The sequence below is a fragment of the Heterodontus francisci genome, unplaced genomic scaffold, assembly GCF_036365525.1.
Source record: "Heterodontus francisci isolate sHetFra1 unplaced genomic scaffold, sHetFra1.hap1 HAP1_SCAFFOLD_1201, whole genome shotgun sequence".
Classification (NCBI taxonomy): Eukaryota; Metazoa; Chordata; class Chondrichthyes; order Heterodontiformes; family Heterodontidae; genus Heterodontus; species Heterodontus francisci.
Genome location: NW_027142235.1, coordinates 10484 through 24351, shown reverse-complemented (window position 1 = coordinate 24351; position 13868 = coordinate 10484). Strand labels below are relative to the sequence as shown.

The window sequence follows — 13868 nt, the reverse complement described above, 5'->3', positions numbered from 1 at the left end:
CCGTCTCATTACTGGGGGAACGGGGAGGGGGGAGATTGACCGTCTCATTACTCGGGGGAACGGGGAGGGGGGAGATTGATTGTCCCATTACTGGGGGGGATGGGGGAGATTTAACAGGGCGTGTACTGGGTTGAGGGTCGGAGGGGCCGAGGGGGCTTGGGATGAGGGGGCGAGGCTTGAGGGGGTGAGGGACAGTGTTTAAAACTCTGAGACGGAGACACAAATTCACTCAACATTTTATTTAATGACAAAGCTCAGAGAATTCCCTCCCCCGTTCCCCGGGAATTAACACCCGGAGAAATTCCAACCCCCCACCCCACCCCCGGAAATAACACACACAAAAATTCCGCGCCCCCCCCCCCCCCCCTCAGAAATAACACCCGGAGAGATCCCCCATTCCCTCCCCCCAAAAATAAGACCCGGCGAGATCCCCCATTCCCACCCCCCGGAATTAACACCCGGAGAGATCCCCCCATTCCCTCCCCCCGGAATTAACACCCGGAGAGATCCCCCCATTCCCACCCCCCGGAATTAACACCCGGAGAGATCCCCCATTCCCTCCCCCCAAAAAATAAGACCCGGCGAGATCCCCCCATTCCCACCCCCCGGAATTAACACCCGGAGAGATCCCCCCATTCCCTCCCCCCAAAAAATAAGACCCGGAGAAATCTCACCACGCAGCCCCATGAATTAACACCTGGATAAATTCCCCCCCCCTTTGGAATTAACACTTGGAAAAATCCCCCCCTTGGAATTAACACCCGGAATAATTCCCCCCCCCTTTGGAATTAACACTTGGAAAAATCCCCCCCTTGGAATTAACACCCGGAATAATTCCCCCCCTTTGGAATTAACACCCGGAGAAATCCCCTCCTCCCCGCCCCCCCCCCCCAGAATTCCAGGCTGCAGGACCCCCGGAACTCTGGACCCAGCCTCTCCGGGAGGATGGACGGCCGGGAACGTCGATCGATTGGAGCCGGGAAGAGGAAGAGGATTTGGATCCAGTGTTCACACAGCAGAGAGAGACAGAACCTTGCAATGGACGGTCACGGGGCCCAAGGGTCAGAGGTCACGCAGGGTCACATGGGCAGGAGATGCTCATCCCGCTCATCCTCGTCCTCCTCTCCGAGCTGCTCATCCCCAACCCCTCGGTACGAGGCAGCAGGATTCCGCGGCTTCGAACGGCAAACAAAATCACAGCCATCCTAACGGATAAAGGAGAATGAGTAATACTGACGGAGAATAGGAGAGAGAGAGAGATGGGGAGAGGCAGCGAGACCGAGGGGGAGGAACACAGTCATCAACATTTGCAGCCCCGTTCCCCCATCGGAGAGGGGGGATTAACCCTCTCACCCACCTCCTCCCAGTTACACACACACACCAGGGCAGCCCGTTCCCCTATCGGAGGGAGGATTAACCCTCTCACCCACCTCCTCCCAGTTACACACACACACCGGGGCAGCCCGTTCCCCTATCGGAGGGGGGGATTAACCCTCTCACCCACCTCCTCCCAGTTACACACACACACCGGGCAGCCCGTTCCCCCATCGGAGGAGGGATTAACCCTCTCACCCACCTCCTCCCAGTTACACACACACACCGGGGCAGCCCGTTCCCCTATCGGAGGGGGGGATTAACCCTCTCACCCACCTCCTCCCAGTTACACACACACACCGGTCAGCCCCGTTCCCCTATCGGAGGAGGGATTAACCCTCTCACCCACCTCCTCCCAGTTACACACACACACACACCGGGGCAGCCCGTTCCCCTATCGGAGGGAGGGGGATTAACCCTCTCACCCACCTCCTCCCAGTTACACACACACACCGGGCAGCCCGTTCCCCTATCGGAGGGAGGGGGATTAACCCTCTCACCCACCTCCTCCCAGTTACACACACACACCGGGGCAGCCCGTTCCCCCATCGGAGGGGGGATTAACCCTCTCACCCACCTCCTCCCAGTTACACACACACACCGGGGCAGCCCGTTCCCCTATCGGAGGGAGGGGATTAACCCTCTCACCCACCTCCTCCCAGTTACACACACACACCGGGGCAGCCCGTTCCCCTATCGGAGGGAGGATTAACCCTCTCACCCACCTCCTCCCAGTTACACACACACACCGGGGCAGCCTGTTCCCCTATCAGAGGGGGGGATTAACCCTCTCACCCACCTCCTCCCAGTTACACACACACACAGGGCAGCCCGTTCCCCTATCGGAGGGGGGGATTAACCCTCTCACCCACCTCCTCCCAGTTACACACACACACCGGGGCAGCCTGTTCCCCTATCGGAGGGAGGGGATTAACCCTCTCACCCACCTCCTCCCAGTTACACACACACACAACGGGGCAGCCTGTTCCCCTATCGGAGGGGGGGATTAACCCTCTCACCCACCTCCTCCCAGTTACACACACACACCGGGGCAGCCCGTTCCCCTATCGGAGGGAGGGATTATCCCTCTCACACACCTCCTCCCAGTTACACACACACACCGGGGCAGCCCGTTCCCCTATCGGAGGGGGGGATTAACCCTCTCACCCACCTCCTCCCAGTTACACACACACACCAGGGCAGCCTGTTCCCCTATCGGAGGGAGGGATTAACCCTCTCACCCACCTCCTCCCAGTTACACACACACACAACGGGGCAGCCTGTTCCCCTATCGGAGGGGGGGATTAACCCTCTCACCCACCTCCTCCCAGTTACACACACACACCGGGGCAGCCCGTTCCCCTATCGGAGGAGGGATTAACCCTCTCACCCACCTCCTCCCAGTTACACACACACACAACGGGGCAGCCTGTTCCCCTATCAGAGGAGGGGATTAACCCTCTCACCCACCTCCTCCCAGATACACACACACACACCGGGGCAGCCTGTTCCCCTATCGGAGGGAGGGGATTAACCCTCTCACCCACCTCCTCCCAGTTACACACACACACAACGGGGCAGCCTGTTCCCCTATCGGAGGGGGGGATTAACCCTCTCACCCACCTCCTCCCAGTTACACACACACACCGGGGCAGCCTGTTCCCCTATTGGAGAGGGGGGATTAACCCTCTCACCCACCTCCTCCCAGTTACACACACACACCGGGGCAGCCCGTTCCCCTATCGGAGGGAGGGGGATTAACCCTCTCACCCACCTCCTCCCAGTTACACACACACACCGGGCAGCCTGTTCCCCTATCGGAGGGAGGGGGATTAACCCTCTCACCCACCTCCTCCCAGTTACACACACACACCGGGGCAGCCCGTTCCCCTATCGGAGGGAGGGGGATTAACCCTCTCACCCACCTCCTCCCAGTTACACACACACACCGGGGCAGCCCGTTCCCCTATCGGAGGAGGGATTAACCCTCTCACCCACCTCCTCCCAGTTACACACACACACCGGGCAGCCCGTTCCCCTATCGGAGGGAGGGGGATTAACCCTCTCACCCACCTCCTCCCAGTTACACACACACACCGGGGCAGCCCGTTCCCCTATCGGAGGGAGGGGGATTAACCCTCTCACCCACCTCCTCCCAGTTACACACACACACCGGGGCAGCCCGTTCCCCCATCGGAGCAGGGATTAACCCTCTCACCCACCTCCTCACAGTTACACACACACACCGGGGCAGCCTGTTCCCCTATCGGAGGAGGGATTAACCCTCTCACCCACCTCCTCCCAGTTACACACACACACCGGGGCAGCCCGTTCCCCTATCGGAGGGAGGGGGATTAACCCTCTCACCCACCTCCTCCCAGTTACACACACACACACCGGGGCAGCCCATTCTCCTATCGGAGGGAGGGGGATTAACCCTCTCACCCACCTCCTCCCAGTTACACACACACACCGGGGCAGCCCGTTCCCCTATCGGAGGGAGGGATTAACCCTCTCACCCACCTCCTCCCAGTTACACACACACACCGGGGCAGCCCGTTCCCCTATCGGAGGGGGGATTAACCCTCTCACCCACCTCCTCCCAGTTACACACACACACCGGGGCAGCCTGTTCCCCTATCGGAGGAGGGATTAACCCTCTCACCCACCTCCTCCCAGTTACACACACACACCGGGGCAGCCTGTTCCCCTATCGGAGGAGGGATTAACCCTCTCACCCACCTCCTCCCAGTTACACACACACACCGGGGCAGCCCGTTCCCCTATCGGAGGGGGGATTAACCCTCTCACCCACCTCCTCCCAGTTACACACACACACCGGGGCAGCCTGTTCCCCTATCGGAGGAGGGATTAACCCTCTCACCCACCTCCTCCCAGTTACACACACACATCGGGCAGCCCGTTCCCCTATCGGAGGGAGGGGGATTAACCCTCTCACCCACCTCCTCCCAGTTACACACACACACCGGGGCAGCCTGTTCCCCTATCGGAGGAGGGATTAACCCTCTCACCCACCTCCTCCCAGTTACACACACACACCGGGGCAGCCCGTTCCCCTATTGGAGGGAGGGGGATTAACCCTCTCACCCACCTCCTCCCAGTTACACACACACACCGGGCAGCCCCGTTCCCCTATCAGAGGGGGGATTAACCCTCTCACCCACCTCCTCCCAGTTACACACACACACCGGGGCAGCCTGTTCCCCCATCGGAGAGGGGATTAACCCTCTCACCCACCTCCTCCCAGTTACACACACACACACCGGGCAGCCCGTTCCCCTATCAGAGGGGGGATTAACCCTCTCACCCACCTCCTCCCAGTTACACACACACACCGGGGCAGCCCGTTCCCCTATCGGAGGGAGGGGGATTAACCCTCTCACCCACCTCCTCCCAGTTACACACACACTGCGAGCAGCCCGTTCCCCTATCGGAGGGAGGGGATTAACCCTCTCACCCACCTCCTCCCAGTTACACACACACACCGGGCAGCCCGTTCCCCTATCGGAGGAGGGGATTAACCCTCTCACCCACCTCCTCCCAGTTACACACACACACACCGGGCAGCCCGTTCCCCTATCAGAGGGGGGATTAACCCTCTCACCCACCTCCTCCCAGTTACACACACACACCGGGGCAGCCCGTTCCCCTATCGGAGGGAGGGGATTAACCCTCTCACCCACCTCCTCCCAGTTACACACACACACACCGGGCAGCCCGTTCCCCTATCGGAGGGAGGATTAACCCTCTCACCCACCTCCTCCCAGTTACACACACACACCGGGGCAGCCTGTTCCCCCATCGGAGGGGGGATTAACCCTCTCACCCACCTCCTCCCAGTTACACACACACACACCGGGCAGCCCGTTCCCCTATCGGAGGGGGGATTAACCCTCTCACTGAATTGATCTGCTTCCTGGGACACACCTGGGTGACTTACCGCTGTTAAATTGCCGAGTTCTGACCAGAAGGAGTGATTTGGAAATTGCTCGACACCTTTCGCCCTGACCACCAGTCTCTGGTACAGGGATCCACCCAGAATGTACAGTGTCACCAGCACGACAAACCTGTCAGAGAGAGATCACATCTTTCTACACATCACAACCTCCTGCAAAACTTGAATTCTAACCCTTAACCCCTGCCACAACCCGCCCCCGATCGCACCCCGACCCCCGATCGCACCCCGACCCCCGCCCCCGATCGCACCCCGATCCCCGCCCCCGATCGCACCCTGACCCCCGCCCCCGATCGCACCCTGACCCCCGATCGCACCCCGACCCCCGCCCCCGATCGCACCCCGACCCCCGCCCCCGATCGCACCCCGACCCCCGACACCGATCGCACCCCGACCCCCACCCCCGATCGCACCCCGACCCCCGACCCCGATCGCACCCCGACACCGATCGCACCCCGACCCCCGCCCCCGATCGCACCCCGACCCCCGCCCCCGATCCCCGCCCCCGATCGCACCCCGACCCCCGCCCCCGATCGCACCCCGACCCCCGCCCCCAATCGCACCCCGACCCCCGCCCCCAATCGCACCCCGACCCCCGCCCCCAATCGCACCCCGACCCCCGCCCACAATCGCACCCTGACCCCCGATCGCACCCTGACCTCCGCCCCCGATCGCACCCTGAGCCCCGCCCCCGATCGCACCCTGACCCCCGCCCCCGATCGCACCCCGCCCCCAATCGCACCCCGCCCCCAATCGCACCCCGACCCCCGCCCCCAATCGCACCCCGACCCCCGCCCACAATCTCATCCCGACCCCCGATCGCACCCTGACCTCCGCCCCCGATCGCACCCTGACCCCCGCCCCCGATCGCACCCCACCCCCGATCGCACCCCGACACCTGCCGCCGATCGCACCCCGACCCCCGCCCCCGATCGCACCCTGACCCCCGCCCCCGATCGCACCCCGCCCCCGATCGCACCCCGACCCCCGCCCCCGATCGCACCCCGCCCCCCGCCCCCGATCGCACCCCGACCCCCGCCCCCGATCGCACCCTGACCTCCGCCCCCGATCCCCGATCGCACCCTGACCTCCGCCCCCGATCGCACCCTGACCCCCGCCCCCGATCGCACCCCGACCCCCGCCCCCGATCGCACCCCGACCCCGATCGCACCCCGACCCCCGCCCCCGATCGCACCCTGACCCCCGCCCCCGATCGCACCCTGACCCCCGCCCCCGATCGCACCCTGACCCCCTGACCGAACGCGAGCTAGACTCACAGGATGAGGAGGATGGAGCCGGTGCTGAGTCTGTGTTTCACGGTAGGACAGGCCGTCCAACTGTCCAACTCAAACAGGTAGAAACAATCGGAAACCTTTCCCCGTTCTTCAAACATGGCCGTGAAATCAGCCTGAAACCAGAGAGGTCGCAGTGAGGTCATGGGGGTCAAACCAGAGAGGTCGCAGTGAGGTCATGGGGGTCAAACCAGAGAGGTCGCAGTGAGGTCATGGGGGTCAAACCAGAGAGGTCGCAGTGAGGTCATGGGGGTCAAACCAAAGAGGTCGCAGTGAGGTCATGGGGGTCAAACCAGAGAGGTCGCAGTGAGGTCATGGGGGTCAAACCAAAGAGGTCGCAGTGAGGTCATGGGGGTCAAACCAGTGAGGTCCTGGGGGGACAACCGGAGAGGTCGCAGTGAGGTCATAGGGTGAAACCGGAGAGGTCGCAGTGAGGGCATGGGGGTCAACCGGAGAGGTCGCAGTGAGGTCATGGGAGGAAACTGGAGCAAAGAACTGCACAGCAACAGGCCATTCGGCCCACCAAGCCTGCGCCGATCTTGATGCCTGCCTAAACTAAAACCTTCTGCACTTCCGGGGTCCGTATCCCTCTATTCCCTTCCTATTCATGTATTTGTCAAGATGTCTCTTAAACGTCTCTATGGTACCTGCTTCCACCACCTCCCCCGGCAACAAGTTCCAGGCACTCACCACCCTCTGTGTAAAGAACTTGCCTCACACATCCCCTCTAAACTTTGCCCCTCTCACCTTAAACATATATCCCCTAGTAACTGACTCTTCCACCCTGGGAAAAAGCTTCTGACTATCCACTCTGTCCATGCCGCTCATAACTTTGTAAACCTCTATCATGTCGCCCCTCCACCTCCGTCGTTCCAGTGAAAACAATCCGAGTTTTTCCAACCTCTCCTCATAGCTAATGCCCTCCAGACCAGGCAACATCCTGGTAAACCTCTTCTGTACCCTCTCCAAAGCCTCCACATCCTTCTGGTAGTGTGGCGACCAGAATTGCACGCAATATTCTAAGTGTGGCCTAACTAAAGTTCTGTACAGCTGCAACATGACTTGCCTGTTTTTATACTCTATGCCCCGACCGATGAAGGCAAGCATGCCGTATGCCTTCTTGACTACCTTATCCACCTGCGTTGCCACTTTCAGTGACCTGTGGACCTGTACGCCCAGATCTCTCTGCCTGTCAATACTCCTAAGGGTTCTGCCATTTACTGTATACCTCCCACCTGCATTAGACCATCCAAAATACATTACCTCACATTTGTCCGGATTAAACTCCATCTGCCATTTCTCCACCCAAGTCTCCAACCGATCTATATCCTGCTGTATCCTCTGACAATCCTCATCATTATCCGCAACTCCACCAACCTTTGTGTCGTCCACAAACTTACTAATCAGACCAGCTACATTTTCCTCCAAATCATTTATATATACTACAAACAGCAAAGGTCCCAGCACTGATCCCTGCGGAACACCACTAGTCACATCCCTCCATTCAGAAAAGCACCCTTCCACTGTTACCCTCTGTCTTCTGTGATCGAGCCAGTTCTGTATCCATCTTGACAGCTCACCTCTGATCCTGTGTGACTTCACCTTTTGTACCAGTCTGCCATGAGGGACCTTGTCAAAGGCTTTACTGAAGTCCATATAGATAACATCCACTGCCCTTCCTTCATCAATCATCTTCGTCACTTCCTCAAAAAACTCAATCAAATTAGTGAGACACGACCTCCCCTTCACAAAACCATGCTGTCTCTTGCTAATAAGTTCGTTTGTTTCCAAATGGGAGTAAATCCTGTCCCGAAGAATCCTCTCTAATAATTTCCCTACCACTGACGTAAGGCTCACCGGCCTATAATTTCCTGGATTATCCGTGCCACCCTTCTTAAACAAAGGAACAACATTGGCTATTCTCCAGTCCTCTGGGACCTCACCTGTAGCCAATGAGGATACAAAGATTTCTGTCAAGGCCCCAGCAATTTCTTCCCTTGCCTCCCTCAGTATTCTGGGGTAGATCCCATCAGGCCCTGGGGACTTATCTACCTTAATGCTTTGCAAGACACCCAACACCTCCTTTTTGATAATGAGATGACTGAGACTATCTACGCTCCCTTCCCTCGGCTCATCATCCACCAAATCCTTCTCCTTGGTGAATACTGATGCAAAGTACTCATTTAGCACCTCGCCCATTTCCTCTGGCTCCACACATAGATTCCCATCTCTATCCTTGAGTGGGCCAACCCTTTCCCTAGTTACCCTCTTGCTCTTTATATATGTATAAAAAGCCTTGGGATTTTCCTTAATCCTGTTTGCCAATGACTTTTCATGACCTCTTTTAGCCCTCCTGACTCCTTGCTTAAGTTCCTTCCTACTGTCTTTATTTTCCTCCAGGGATTCGTCTGTTCCTAGCCTTCCAGCCCTTACAAATGCTTCCTTTTTCTTTTTGACTAGGCTCACAATATCCCGCATTATCCAAGGTTCCCGAAACTTGCCAAACTTATCCTTCTTCCTCACAGGAACATGCTGGTCCTGGATTCTAATCAACTGACATTTGAAAGACTCCCACATGTCAGATGTTGATTTACCCTCAAACAGCCGCCCCCAATCTAAATTCTTCAGTTCCTGCCTAATACTGTTATAATTAGTCTTCCCCCAATTTAGCACCTTCACCCGAGGACTACTCTTATCCTTATCCACAAGTACCTTAAAACTTATGGAATTATGGTCACTGCTCCCGAAATGCTCCCCGACTGAAACTTCGACCACCTGGCCGGGCTCATTCCCCAATACCAGGTCCAGAATGGCCCTATCCCAAGTTGGACTTTCTAGATATTGTTTCAAGAAGCCCTCCTGTATGCTCCTTACAAATTCTGCCCCATCCAAGCCCCTAGCACTAAGTGAGTCCCAGTCAATATTGGGGAAGTTAAAATCACCCACCACCACAACCCTGTTACCTTTACATCTTTCCAAAATCTGTCTACATATCTGCTCCTCTACCTCCCGCTGGCTGTTGGGAGGCCTGTAGTAAACCCCCAACATCGTGACTGCACCCTTCCTATTCCTGAGCTCCACCCATATTGCCTCGCTGCATGACCCCTCCGAGGTGTCCTCCCGCAGTACAGCTGTGATATTCTCCTTAACAAGTAATGCAATTCCCCCACCCCTTTTACATCCCCCTCTATCCCGCCTGAAGCTTCTAAATCCTGGAACATTTAGCTGCCAATCCTGCCCTTCCCTCAACCAAGTCTCTGTAATAGCAACAACATCATATTTCCAAGTACTAATCCAAGCTCTAAGTTCATCTGCCTTACCTGTTATACTTCTTGCATTGAAACAAATGCATTTCAGACCACCAGTCCCACTGTGCTCCGCAACATCTCCCTGCCTGCTCTTCCTCTTAGTCTTACTGGCCTTATTTACTATGTCCTCCTCATTTACTTCACTAGCTGTCCTACTGCTCTGGTTCCCACCCCCCTGCCACACTAGTTTAAACCCTCCCGAGTGATGCTAGCAAACCTCGCAGCCAGGATATTTGTGCCCTTCCAGTTTAGATGCAACCCATCCTTCTGGTACAGGTCCCACCTGTCCCTGAAGAGATCCCAATGGTCCAGATATCTGAAACCCTCCGTTCTACACCAGCTGTTCAGCCACGTGTTTAGCTGCACTATCTTCCTATTTCTAGCCTCACTGGCACGTGGCACAGGGAGTAATCCCGAGATTACAACCCTCGAGGTCCTGTCTTTTAACTTTCTACCTAACTCCCTAAACTCCCCCTGCAGGACTTCGTCACTCTTCCTGCCTATGTCATTGGTACCGATGTGTACCACAACCTCTGGCTATTCACCCTCCCCCTTCAGAATGCCCCCTGTCCGTTCAGAGACATCCTTGACCATGGCACCAGGGAGGCAACATACCATCCTGGAGTCTCTTTCACGTCCACAGAAGCGCCTATCTGTGCCCCTGACTATAAAGTCCCCTATAACTATTGCTCTTCTGCGCTTTGTCCCTCCCTGCTGAACAACAGTGCCAGCCGTGGTGCCACTGCTCTGGCTGCTGCTGTTTTCCCCTGATAGGCCATCGCCCCCCAACAGTATCCAAAACGGTATGCTTGTTAGAGAGGGGGATAGCCACAGGGGATTCCTGCACTGACTGCCTGCCCCTTCTAGCGGTCACCCATCTATCTGCCTGCACCTTGGGTGTAACCACTTCTCTAAAACGCCTGTCTGTGACGCTTTCTGCCACCTGCATGCTCCGAAGTGCATCCAGTTGCTGCTCCAACCGATCCATGCGGTCTGTGAGGAGCTGCAACTGGGTACACTTCCTGCAGATGTAGTCATCCGGAACGCTGGAAGCATCACGGACCTCCCACATCTCACAGGTGAAGCACTTCACCCCGCTGACTGACATTTCTAGCACTAATTAATAAATTAATTTAATATAAATACTTATTAAATCCTTACTGAATTGTTATAATTAACTTTCTGGTCCCTAGTGCTAGATTTCTACAATAAATATTAAATGTTTAGTAAATACAGTAATCTCCTCCCTCTGGTTTAATTACTCTATTTGTTAGTTAATTTGGGTTTTAATCAATTTTTATCAAAGTTTTATTTTCAAATTCAGTAAAAAAAATTCCCTAGCAGCCAATCAGGTCACAGCTTTCCTGTGACGTCACTTTCAGGTTTTTTTTTTTAACCAGAGGTAAGTTTTTTATCCTTACCGGTCTGGATCTCCGCCCTCCGAGTCTTCTCCCAGTCAGCTGTGCTCTTTGGAAGCTCACTGCTCCCCTCACTCCGAGGACAGGTCGGAAATAAAGGAGCTCCTCGCTCCCTCCTCACCGAACTTCCTCAGTTACCAGACTTCCACTGTCGCACTCTTAATGCAACCCTAGTCAGCACTCTAGTGCAAACAGAGTCAGCACTGTAAGATGGCTCACTTTTATACTGACCGACTCTAGCCCCCTGAAAACTGGTTTAAGCCAATTCTCTAATTAACAAGGTGCCAGCTGCAAGCAGAGCCTGAGTGAACCGTTTAAAGCTGGTCTAAAACTCACCTTCCCCAACCCTAACAGCAACGGTTAAGTTGATCTGCTAAATAAAAGACAGATTAGATTTAAGATAAAATTAACCCTTAATTATCCTCAGTTACCAAACTTCCACTGGAGAACTCGAATGCAATCCAAGTCAGCACTCCAGTGCAAACAAAGGGGCAGTCGCAGTGAGAGCTCGCAGTGAGGTCATGGGTAAGGAGGGTGGAAAGGTGGGGGCGACTGTATCCACGGGTCAATTGGACTTACCCCCAGCACATCAGGGTTACATGAGATCATCACCATTCCCTTACGCTTTTCCTGGTTGCAGTGAGATTGGTATTCATCCCCATCTCCATATATCAGCATGATCCAGTCACCTAGACAAAGGCATAAGAGAGACAGAGGGACAAACTAAACAACAGGTACAGTACGGGGGGGTTAGATACAGAGTAAAGCTCCCTCTACACTGTCCCCATCAAACACTCCCCAGGACAGGTACAGTACGGGGGGTTAGATACAGAGTAAAGCTCCCTCGACACTGTCCCCCATCAAACACTCCCCAGGACAGGTACAGTACGGGGGGTTAGATACAGAGTAAAGCTCCCTCGACACTGTCCCCCATCAAACACTCCCCAGGAAAGGTACAGTACGGGGGGTTAGATACAGAGTAAAGCTCCCTCGACACTGTCCCCATCAAACACTCACCAGGACAGGTACAGTACAGGGGGTTAGATACAGAGTAAAGCTCCCTCTACACTGTCCCCATCAAACACTCACCAGGACAGGTACAGTACGGGGGGGTTAGATACAGAGTAAAGCTCCCTCTACACTGTCCCCCATCAAACACTCCCCAGGACAGGTACAGTACGGAGGGTTAGATACAGAGTAAAGCTCCCTCTACACTGTCCCCCATCAAACACTCCCCAGGACAGGTACAGTACGGGGGGGTTAGATACAGAGTAAAGCTCCCTCTACACTGTCCCCCATCAAACACACCCCAGGACAGGTACAGTACGGGGGGTTAGATACAGAGTAAAGCTCCCTCTACACTGTCCCCATCAAACACTCCCCAGGACAGGTACAGTACGGGGGGTTAGATACAGAGTAAAACTCTCTCCACACTGTCCCCATCAAACACTCCCCAGGACAGGTACAGTACGGGGGGTTAGATACAGAGTAAAGCTCCCTCTACACTGTCCCCATCAAACACTCCCCAGGACAGGTACAGTACGGAGGGTTAGATACAGAGTAAAGCTCCCTCTACACTGTCCCCATCAAACACTCCCCAGGACAGGTACAGCACGGGGGTTAGATACAGAGTAAAGCTCCCTCTACACTGTCCCCCATCAAACACTCCCCAGGACAGGTACAGTACGGGGGGGGGTTAGATACAGAGTAAAGCTCCCTCTACACTGTCCCCCATCAAACACTCCCCAGGACAGGTACAGTACGGGGGGTTAGATACAGAGTAAAGCTCCCTCGACACTGTCCCCCATCAAACACTCCCCAGGAAAGGTACAGTACGGGGGGTTAGATACAGAGTAAAGCTCCCTCGACACTGTCCCCATCAAACACTCCCCAGGACAGGTACAGCACGGGGGTTAGATACAGAGTAAAGCTCCCTCTACACTGTCCCCCATCAAACACTCCCCAGGACAGGTACAGTACGGGGGGTTAGATACAGAGTAAAGCTCCCTCGACACTGTCCCCCATCAAACACTCCCCAGGAAAGGTACAGTACGGGGGGTTAGATACAGAGTAAAGCTCCCTCGACACTGTCCCCCATCAAACACTCCCCAGGACAGGTACAGTACGGGGGGGGTTAGATACAGAGTAAAACTCTCTCCACACTTACTGCCACCAATGAGTTGTGTTGCATTGATTCTCCCAATCACCTTACTCTCCTTTTTCGCGTGATTATACTGTGTGAGGCCAGCAGTGGAATCTTGGTTGACGGGGGAACAAAGTTTAAAAGAGTATGTGTACGTCTCCTTCGTGGAAGCGTTTGTGGTCGTGACATTGAAACTGAAAAAACAGCAGAAACAGAGTCACAATAAAAAGCAAGTGAGCGAACTCCCAGTACAGGCGACTGTCAGCTGAGGACTCACATACAGGACTTGCAGTCGAACATTCTCTCTCTCTCGTCTCCCTCCGAGACTCTCTCAGCTCCCTCCGTGTCTCTCTCTCT

The 13868-nt window shown here is 55.7% G+C and overlaps 1 protein-coding gene across 1 annotated transcript; it reads right to left on the bottom strand.

The window, feature by feature from the left end:
- Positions 1 to 875: 875 nt before the first annotated feature.
- m6pr (mannose-6-phosphate receptor (cation dependent)) lies at positions 876 to 13618 on the bottom strand. Its single transcript, XM_068028419.1, has 5 exons — positions 13536 to 13618; positions 11948 to 12057; positions 6628 to 6758; positions 5336 to 5462; positions 876 to 1205 (listed from the first exon to the last, which is right to left on the bottom strand). The coding sequence occupies exons 2-5, from the start codon at positions 12044 to 12046 to the stop codon at positions 1080 to 1082; spliced, it is 483 nt and encodes a 160-aa protein (XP_067884520.1). The 5' UTR covers positions 12047 to 12057; positions 13536 to 13618; the 3' UTR covers positions 876 to 1079.
- Between the last annotated feature and the right edge of the window lie 250 nt (positions 13619 to 13868).